Here is a 10971-nt window from a genome sequence, read left to right as displayed (position 1 = left end):
ACGCCAGAGGGAGCGCGAGACTGTTACATGAATTTCCATCCGATCAGCTGAAAGGAACCAAAGCCTGTTGGTGCCACACGTGTTTATAATATCCTGAACATATACTCATATTTGTACAGTAAATTTCACTTTTTGGAATCTCAACCATTACTTATCAAAATGCCGAAGGTTAAAACCGAGAAAAAATCTCGAAAACATCAGGAGGTGAAGAGTCAAGGTAGGTTTCGTTGAGATGTTTTGTAGTCATGCTGTCTGGCGATTTAATGAAGTCTGTCCTTTTAGATCTGTAGTGAAAGTTAAACATGTTATAAATCTAATTTGGATTAAGAAACCTTTAGAAACCTGTCAACAACACGTCCAGGTCACATAATTGAAATGAAGCTTATTTTTCTGAACATAGAACATTGTGACATTATTTTCATGACAGTCTCATCACTATAACGCGTAAAATACGTTTTACTTTTGATGTTATGAACATATGTATATATATATTTATTTATATATCTCACACACATACAATTTATGTGCTTTATTTTAAAGACAATAATGTCAAAATTTTATTTAATTTTTCAAAGATAAAAAAAAAAGAAAGTTTGATGGGATTATGTTTTGACACACATCTATACAATTTGTTAGAGTCCACCCATAAATAATACACACAAATAATATCTGTTTCTTCATGTGTTTCAGGAATTATGTTCAATACTGGTATTGGTCAGCATATTTTGAAAAACCCTTTGGTTGTCAATGCCATCATAGAGAAGGTCAGTAATGTGGAATGTGACTTTTTCTGGCAAATTTCTGTCATTTTCTTTTCTTTTCAAAGCTGAATGAGCTTTCTGAATGCTTGACCATATTGTCACGGCACAATATAATCGTTGTATTGATTTAATACAAAAATATCTTTCCAGGCAGCACTACGACCAACAGATGTGGTTTTGGAAGTTGGTCCTGGAACTGGTAACATGACTGTCAAACTCCTGGAGAAAGCCAAGAAAGTAAATAAGTTACACTGAATGTTTATTGCTAGAGTTTAAGTAGTGATGATTTTTTTTTAAATTCTCCCCCCCCAAACAATTCAAAGGTGGTTGCATGCGAGTTGGATACCAGGCTTGTTGCTGAGCTTCAGAAAAGAGTCCAGTGCACGTAAATACACATTCATTGCTACCATTGTCAAAACTCCAGCAACAACTTCAACATCTGTTTGATTGTAAAATCTGTTTTCTCGAACAGTCCAATGCAGAACAAGCTTCAGATCCTCATAGGGGACGTCCTAAAGACGGAGCTCCCCTTTTTTGACGTGTGTGTGGCTAACTTGCCTTATCAGGTATTTTGGTTGCTCTTTGGTTGCTGTCATGTTAGCTCATTAAATAATATTAGCAGATACAACATTTGATGTTAAAAATGTATTTCTAAATGTTGAAATTAACATTAACTGAGATTAATAAATGCTTTAGAAGTAAATTAATGTAGTTAAAGGTACACTATGTAACTTTTGGCCCTCTAGCAGTTTAAAAAAAGATAAATTCTAGCACAGTGCTACAACAACCCGAGCCCGAGCAACTTTTCTCTATTTACGGATATGACGAGACACGCACAGGCCAGTGACGTGTATGCAGTTTCTCTTTAAAACCATCCTGACAGGTCTAAAATATAGACACTTTTAAAAGGCTTAACAGTGAGTAAGACAAAAACACGTTTTGGAAGAAGGATTGATATTGTATTGACTTATTTAAATTTAGTTAATTTTGAACAAAAAAGTTACATAGTGTACCTTTAGCTAATGTTAACAAATTAAAGGTGCAATGTGTAATATTTCTGAGGATCTATTGACAGAAATGCAATATAAGATCCATAATTATGTTTTCAGTGGTATATAAAGACCTTACTTAATGAACCATTATGTTTTTATTACCTTAGAATGAGTCATTTATATCTACATAACCGCGGGCACCCCCCTTCTATGAAGGTCGGCATATTGTGACGTCATGTTTCTACCGTAGCCGACAGCGAACAAACAGCGCTACAGAGCGCGTTTCGTCACTAACTTGAATGAGAAGCAGCAGAAAAAGACGCAGCAGAATACTCAGGTTGTCCCTGACTCTGCAAACGTGGAGAAAAACATGCTGTCTGAACGACGCCTCGGACATCGTAACGTTAGCTATTTCCCCTTACCTAGCTGCTTTGATGCTCTTATCCATAGCTCTTATCTTATACTAACTAGCATGGAAACAAGCTATGGTAAAGTCAGTGAATAAAAGACTAACACAATGATGAACAAGTAAAAATAACAATCGCAATAACATGGTTTTACTGAATAATTAAGTAAATATAATTTAATATAAAATATAATATAAAGAAACCTCATTGCTTGACTTGTTACTCTCTGCTGACTCAGACGACGACATCTTCCAATCCTACGTCGGCCACCGTAGCTTCTCCTTCGAGTTTGCAAATGGAGGGATAGGCCGTGAGCGACTGACTGTTTGCAATTCGCAAACCTCACCACTAGATGCCGCTAAATATTACACACTGCACCTTTAAACCTTACTGTAAAGTGTTACCCAATCACAGCTAATCACACTGAGATTTTGTTTTTTTCCTTCTAGATATCATCACCTTTTGTGTTCAAGCTGTTACTTCACCGGCCATTTTTTAGGTAAGATATTGGATAAACTGTTTTTTGGCTGATTCATTAAATGTAAGAGCAGTATAGAGAAAACAAACGATGGGACTTTAATTCCTACTGCTGTCATATTGAGTGATATGATTTCGCCAATTTACGTTTTTGTGCGAGTGGCTTGTCTTCTCCCCTTGTACTCTCTTTGACTTTACAAACCAGTTAAAACACACTGCACTACATACATTACTTACGTAATAGTGATGAGTTGTGTATCTATTCTGTCTGTAGGTGTGCTGTGCTGATGTTTCAGAGGGAATTTGCCATGCGTTTGGTGGCTAAACCAGGAGACAAGCTATACTGCAGACTGTCCATCAACACACAGCTCCTATCCCGCGTGGACCATCTCATGAAGGTTTGGAGAGTCCCAACATTCATTAATTGACTGCTATTGGTGCCTGTATTAATTTATTTACTGTTCTTTTGCATGAAAATATGTTAAAACAAGTTATGACTGCTGCTTGAGAATGGATAAATCCTCAAGTTTGTGTGCAATGCATAGTTTGTAACTGTTATGTAATTTTATGCTTATAAAGGTGGGAAAGAACAATTTCAGACCACCTCCAAAAGTAGAGTCCAGCGTGGTGAGGATAGAGCCCAAAAATCCTCCGCCACCTGTCAACTTCCAGGTAAGTGTATAACTAAAATGTATACTGTCTGTGCAGTTATTGGAAAGTATATAACAGTTTTTTTCCACATTCAAAGGAATGGGATGGTCTTGTCAGAATTGCATTTGTCCGAAAGAACAAAACGCTCAGTGCTGCCTTCAAGTAAGACATCACTAAATTGTGTTTTTGTTGAGTGTGTTAAATAGTAATGAATTCAAGAAGCTGGCCAGTCTTGATAATGGATTGCTGTTTTTGTGTTTTCAACGCAGGTCTTCTGCGGTTGAGCAATTATTAGAGAAGAATTACAGAATCCACTGCTCTGTGAACAACATAGTGAGTCTGCTTCACTTTGACTACGTTCACAGTCAGTCGAAATCCGATTATTTGTGTATCCGATTGGAATCTGATCTAAATGATTGACTGTCCATACTTTGTATCCTAACTGTTCGGATCTGATTTGTATGTCCTGTGGCGCTGTTTCATTTCTCGGAAAATCTGAGTTGGTTTCTATGGCAATGATGTTGTGTTAGTAGGCATACGCCAGAAATAACATGGAGGGGTTTGCAATGATGTCTTACAATATGACCATGTGTTTCTGCAACAACGTCTGATGTGTTTATACGTTTTATGTGGTGTGAGAAAGTGACAAAAGCAAAAAAAAAAAAAGCTTTGCAAAATCGAGAACGGTTGACAGAAACGGATTCCCAGAAATGGGATTTGAATAGGAAATCAAACCACATATAAATGTAGTTAGTTTGAAATGGATATGCACAAAAATCGGATTTGGACTGACAGTCTGAACAAGGCTTTAGACACTTTATACTTGACCTGATACACAATTATATTAAAATACATTTCCAAATTGTACTACAGGAAGTACAACAAGATTTCAACATAACTCAGAAAATTGATAGCATCCTTCAAGAGTCGAAGTTTAATGAAAAGAGGGCACGTTCCATGGATATTGATGATTTCATGGTGTAAGTATGACATGCTTCACTCCATGAAAAATGCTTTTAAATGTTTGTTTTTTAGGAGGGCGTTTCATTAAGCATCTTTTCTGCATCCATATTTTATGGTAGGCTTCTTCATGCCTTCAACTCTGCCGGGATACACTTCTCCTAAGACTTAAGGAACAGTGAACAGCTACTAGGTTGACAGGAAGTGACGTCGCAGTCTTCTCGTATTCTGGTTAATGCTTTCATCCATGTGAAGACATGAATGGCATTTCTTTTCAATGGACATGCAGTGGGACACTTAATCTCTCAGGCTGGCAATGTTTTGTGCCTTTGCTGAATGATGAAATATTTCCGGACTTCTTTCTGAGGTAAAACTTTAGTTTTATTCCTCTCAGCTTTGAAGAGGACATATGTAATGGCTTCTTACAGCTTTCATTTATATGCCCTCATCAGTTGTGAGTACACCAGTTTACTTTTGATATAACTGATGCTGTTGTAAAGAATATTAGTCTTCATCCCTATCAATCTCAGCAGTATACACACAAAACGCTATCCTGCCCACTACTGCTCAATACTGAACTGTCAAATTGAGAAATAAACTGCTAACTACTACTTCACAATAAAGTTCAGTTAGTTAACATTAGTTAATGTATTAAGTGTCATGAACTCATTGTTATCAACTAACAAAGAGCAGCTATTTTTACAGCATTTTTAGGTTAATGTTAATTTATAATTATACTAATTCGCTAATTCAAGTTTGTTTATGATGAATGAACTTGTATAAAAAATTAAATTAATAAATGGTGTAAAAGTATTATTCATTGTTAGTTCATCTTAGCTATTGCATTAACTGTTAACAAGTTGAAACTTATTGCCAAGGTGTTACCGATAAATCTTCATTAACATTCTACCTACGGTTAATGTTACTGTACTATGTAAACTTTGATGTGTAAATATAATAGCTAATTATTTAATAGGTGATTGACCTATTCTCAGATTCATTTAAGGCATGTTTCTTAGGAAGGTTTAGCTGTACAAGTTCAATAAAACCATGAATAATTGTGTTTTGTGTAAAGTTGCTTTCAAATTTAAAAGAAACTTGAGAAAAGTGTTTTGCTCACCCTATGTGAGACTTTTCAGTAGTGTGTTTCTATTATGAATCACTTTGAACTGTTGTTTCAGATCCTCCCGATTTGGTGTGGGAAGAAAGTTAAAGATAGAAATCTGAACAGAAAAATTTGCTTTGAAGTAACAATTAAAAAAATTTTTTTCTTGCTGCTCTATGATGATAAGCAACGCTTGAGTTGACAGTAAAATCTTGAATACACTACTGGTGCAGTGATTTGTTCTCACAGAGGAAAACGTTCAAAGCTTTTGATTACGTTATGTTAGGCTGACCAATACCTTTTACAGAGTCTGTAAGCATACTCTGTGTTATGTTGTGTATGAATACAAAGGAATGACTTTAATGAGGCCCTTTTGTGCACCATACTAATGTGGACCATCCCTCAGATACTGAGCGTACCCTGCTGATAAAAAGCTAGACTGGTCTAATTTGAATCCCAAAAGTAAGACAGATTAGCTCTTGGCTAGTCTAGTCTTAACATAGTGGCTATGTTTATGAAACTGGGCCCTGGTCTTATCTGGTCTGTTGGACAGTTTTGAAAGGATTTTGGGCACATTTTAGTTGGTCCGACTTGTTTAAACCTGTTTTCTGTCAATACTTTATTTGACCACTAGATGGCTCTCGAGTACCGTCACATATTTTATGTACAGCATAATTTACATGACAGCTAATCCCAGTTTCTTTCTTTCTTTCTTTTTCTTTCTTTCTTTCTTTTTCTTTCTTTCTTTCTTTCTTTCTTTCTTTCTTTCTTTCTTTCTTTCTTTCTTTCTTTCTTTCTTTCTTTCTTTCTTTCTTTCTTTCTTTCTTCTTGATTAAAGAAAGCAAAATGTGGACAAGACAGTGATGTCTTTAGAAAAGAAATAAAGATAAAAGGGAAGTAGATTTGTCACAACATAGTGTTATTAGAAGATGTTGACTTGATGTTGAAATGAAATTAAATTCTGCATGTTTTACGCTCACAAAAGTGGCTCTTTTTACTCCTACCAACACCAAAATGCCACTGCATGTCTGGGCTGAAGTTTCTTACCATAGAAGTATTGACAAATCCTATTGATTGATATCTGGCACGGACTTGTGTTATAGGGTGAAGTGTCTTGCTCTACAGGGAACAGGAAGAAATTGATTTAAGATTTGGAGCGTCACAAGTGTACAGCCTCGCATGAGTGACAATGGCCTCTACTGTCAATCATTGTAAGGGTCTGTGGAAGAATAGATGGATAAGACAGAATTGTACTTTATTAATCTACATTACATTTTGGGTTGGTAGGATTAAAAAAAGTAGGCTGCATTTATTTAATCAAAATACAGTAAAAACAGTAACATTGTGAAATAATATTCCTATAATAAATAACTGTTTTCTATTTAAATATTTTTTAAAAATGTAATTTATTCCTGTCATGGCAGAGCTGAATTTTCAGCATCATTACTCCAGTCTTCAGTGTCACTTGATACTTCAGAAATCATTCTAATATGCTGATTTGATGCTCAAGAAACATTTATTATCAATTATCAGATGTGCTGCTTAATATTTTTGTGGAAAACGTGATACCTTTTTATTCGAGATCCTTTGATGAATAGAAAGTTCAAAAGAACAGCATTTATTTGTATTAGAAATGTCTAAAAGTGTTAATTTCATCTCTTATTTAAAATGTTTGCATCAGTGGTGCATAGAAGGAGATGCAGATGAATATTCAGTTTTATGAAACTCTAGAAACTTCCCACATTGACTCTCAACACTTTTCACAAAGCACACATTTTGAAGTGATGCATAAAACATGAAATTATGAAGCACAAACAGTCATGTTTGACATTTCCAGAGCTAAATGTCACATGAACAGGTGTATCTCCTATTGCAGGACGTCCTGCTGTGCAACTGTGCCTTTTTTTTTTTTGCATCACACCTGCTCATTTGTACAGATCCCTGTCTAACTGTTTCACAGCGTATCGCTTTATCTTGTCTGCAGGTGTGACTGAATTGTCTGAGAAATGTATGTGGCCCTACGGCAAAATGCTTTCAGCGGTGTTACAAACTTTCCGGCTGAGTCACACACCCTCCATTATCCTATAGCGCAGACTCTCTGTTTTCTGCTTGGCTAAAGTCCTGATGAAGATAATTAATTGGGCTTTAGGTGTGAATCCCTCTCATGTAGCCCAGATACTGTCCTAGTTTTCCTGTATACGCAGGTTCTTGCCAGTCGCTGAGCCTTGGGCCCGCTGATAGGATCGCGATTAGAAATTCAAATGTCTTCCTTCTTTGAAGTAAAGCGAGAGAGCTTTTGAGTCTGACACCCGGAGGACACGCCAGTCGTATCTACACATTGATCCTGCGAAACGTGTTTGACTTTGAGATTTTATTATTTATTTATCTATCTATCTACTGTATCTGTCTCTTTTATCCTGTTAAATTGTTCACTTGAGGCAGACGCTTAGATTCTCTTGATCACGGTCTCTAAAAGAGAATAAAGCAGAACTCTGAGGCGACTGGAGGCCATGGGAAATATCTGACCTGCGGGTCAAGCATCAGTTGTTGAAGGGTTTCATTTGATGACTCAACTTCACTATTGCTTACTATTATAGTTGTAGAAGTTTTTCTTGCCTTCGCTGACTCTCATGTTTTGTTGGCCAGATGATAGTGGCTATTTTTGATTGGCTGGTGTGGTTGTGTCCCATAAATACTCACTGTAGCATTAAGCGCCTGTCAGGGTCAATGGTGCGGGGCCGGTCTTTACGACCCCCGGACACTGATGCCATAATAAGCTTGTCTTACAGGGGTCTCCATCATAGGGTTCACTAAGAAACGTCCATCACAGTATTGAACTTGTTTCCTGGCTGGCAGTGATTATTTTATTCTATCATATTGGGATCCGTCTTAGATGTGTCTAAATGTGCTTTTGTAAATTTGTGCCACTATTGATATTATCTGTAAAGCTCATTTAGCAAGGCAGCTTTTAGGTAGCCATAGTCCCTAAGCACTGCTTGAGAGTGAAAGTCCTCTTTTTCATAGATGGCCTTTTAATTATTTTTAGGAGGGAAGAGAGAAAAGGAAATGATGTGGAGAAGAGCATAGAATGATGAAGACATGAATCAGATTAAAACTCGCTTTGCTCACATACGTTGAAATGGGCGCAAAAGTACGTTTCTTCATATTTTTATATTACATACAACATATTAAAGCTGTATAATTGTCTGTTTTTTGTTGTTGCTTTTTCCCTTTGATCGCCTTCATGTCATTCCAAACTTGTATGACTTTTTTGTTTTTTCTGCTGAACACTAAAGAAGATATTTTGAAGAATGTTGGGGGTCCAAAAAACATCGGAGCAAACTGACTTTCATTGTATGGACAAATTTTTTTTTTCACAATATGTTCTTTTGTGTCCCACAGGAGAAAGCCAATTCAGGTTAGGACCGAAATGAGTACATGATAGAATTTTAATTTTTGAGTGAACTAAATATCTATTCATATTTGGGTGACTTCCAAGTTGGCAGGTTATTTGCAAATAATTTTATTGTTTTAAGCATAAATCTTATTTTTATCAAGAATCAAAAGTCCCCCTACAGTCAATAATTGAATCCCTTAAAACTCATTTTTGATCATCAAAATTACATATTTAATTTCTTTTTTTTCCCCTGTGAAAATAATTTATTCTCCTCTTAAATATTTTTGTCTTTTAGTGTGAATATGTTAGCCTTACTGTTATTTATAAGCCAGTGTGCTCCAAAACAATGACAATTCGCATTTAGAAGATATACTCATTCAAAACTTACAGTCTCTCACTTCCGCCAATGGATCAATGATTTTGATGACATCATGCTGCACTTCAGCTTCTCCCCTGTGCATAAGTTAAAATTAGATTTTTTTCAGAGAATGTATCTTTAATATGATTAAATGTTGTCTTAATGCTTAATTGTAATCTAGTTAAAAACAAGTGAAAAAGTCTGCCAGTGCAGCAAGACAAAAATACACCAATAATAAAGATACTCTATGAGGACAAGTTTGAAATATCTTATGCAGCTCGTCGTCTTAAGTAAATTTATCCTGTTTTAAGGATTTTTACTCAAGTCACTCAAGACTAATTAAAAGTCTTTTTTTGCAATGTATTGAACTACTGTGAGAATTTCTTCTCTTCCTAAATATTTCACTTTTTTTAATATTCAATGCTGTTGACATTACTCCCTTGTTAATTTAATGTGATCCCACACTAGACCTTTGAATTAACGATACCCCTGTGACAAGTTCATTTCTTAAGAGCTTTTTCACACTGATGATTAAGCCTGCAACTGTCTGTCTTCTCTTCATTTATTTCCTCTCCCGCTCTCTCAGTCTAACGCATGTACTGTACGTTGAGGTATTCCCTGCGTGCTCAGTGGGACGTGGCACAGGAGCGCGGCTGGGGGGCTGACCTGGGCCCCCCGTCGGATATTGATGTCTGCAGATGTTCACGTACAAAAAGGCCAGCCTCATTCCCTCCTGCTTCTGATAAATCATATAAGGGAGGGATTCACGCTGCATTATTGATGGTCCGCAGGGAGGGATGAGAGAGAGAGAGAAAAAATGCTGTTCAGCCTTTTCAGCTGCCCAAGGTTAGCCAGACACCAGTTAAGAGATCCTGACAGGTGTGTGTGTGTGAGAGAGAGAGCGAGAGTGAGCGAGAGAAAGATTTTCCCCATGGGAGACGATGATCTGGAGTTTTTGAGAGCCAGCCTTGCTGTGACAGGCCTCTCCACAGCAACCTGTCAGGGCAGCCCCTTTCAAGCAGGTTTGAGGGATGTCATGAGGCTATGGCATGGCGGTCTCTCAGAGGGGGAAGGGGGGGGGAGAGAGAGAGACAGATTGAATGGAGAGCCGTATTTCCTGCGCTCGCCTCACTGACTATAACAGGCACGCTTTTTATGAGACCGTGAAGCTCAATCAGTTAGAGCACACACTCCATGGAAATAGTGTTTTCGTTCTCAACCCTGCAACTTCCATTTTCATGATTTAAACATCAGTACCCTTTAGGCACAAGAAGAAACTCAGGCTTTGTTCGGAATAGCATACTATCAAACTTCTCTTACTACTTCTGCAGTGCATAGTATGCATATAGAGTGCAAATATTTCTCATGCTTCGAATACCCAGATGCATTTGCAATGTGTTATGTATAACATTGCAGTGTATTGTTTCCCACAATCCAGTGTGCTCAACTTGACCTCACTTTTACAGAACCAGAACCAGAACTCCAGAATACAAATGCAATCTCTGCACCAAGTTTGATTGTTTGATCAGTGTGAATTCAAAATAGAAAATAATTTATTTTTATTTTATTTAATTTTGAAGATGATAACTGGATGGCAATAATGTTACATGACGAGGCCATGTGACATTTGAAATGTGGAATAATGCTTATTGTTTAGTTGTTCAGCCTAAAATTACTGCTAGGATTCCATTCTTGTCAGTCTTGCTGGCCAGCATATCAAAATAATAGTTATGGATATCGACCCTTTTCACAGAATGATGACGTGTTTCCAGAGTTATTAACATTGTAAATCTATCTTTGTTTTTTTTTATATTTTAATGTTAATTTCTATCACAGTACTTTGCGTTACATTACCTTTGCATT

At 36.7% G+C, this 10971-nt stretch overlaps 1 protein-coding gene across 1 annotated transcript; it reads left to right on the top strand.

Annotated features, from left to right (window-relative positions):
- Positions 1–25: 25 nt before the first annotated feature.
- dimt1l (DIM1 dimethyladenosine transferase 1-like) lies at positions 26–5311 on the top strand. Its single transcript, XM_084086437.1, has 12 exons — positions 26–217; positions 691–764; positions 912–998; positions 1085–1146; positions 1234–1327; positions 2610–2659; positions 2912–3035; positions 3217–3309; positions 3386–3450; positions 3558–3621; positions 4162–4268; positions 4371–5311. Exons 1-12 carry the CDS (start codon positions 160–162, stop codon positions 4411–4413), a joined length of 921 nt encoding a protein of 306 aa, XP_083942563.1. The 5' UTR covers positions 26–159; the 3' UTR covers positions 4414–5311.
- The last annotated feature ends 5660 nt before the right edge of the window (positions 5312–10971 follow it).

This window comes from Abramis brama, assembly GCF_963993115.1.
Source record: "Abramis brama genome assembly, chromosome: 16".
NCBI classification, from domain to species: Eukaryota; Metazoa; Chordata; class Actinopteri; order Cypriniformes; family Leuciscidae; genus Abramis; species Abramis brama.
Note: the sequence above shows the minus strand (reverse complement) of the source record. Positions and strands in the feature narration are given on the sequence as shown.

Excerpts from the sequence above, each read along its gene's own strand:
- dimt1l (XM_084086437.1), top strand. The coding sequence starts at position 160 with ATGCCGAAGGTTAAAACCGAGAAAAAATCTCGAAAACATCAGGAGGTG. Across the intron at positions 765-911 it reads TCAATGCCATCATAGAGAAG|GCAGCACTACGACCAACAGA; the intron begins GTCAGTAATGTG and ends ATATCTTTCCAG. Across the intron at positions 3,622-4,161 it reads ACTGCTCTGTGAACAACATA|GAAGTACAACAAGATTTCAA; the intron begins GTGAGTCTGCTT and ends ATTGTACTACAG.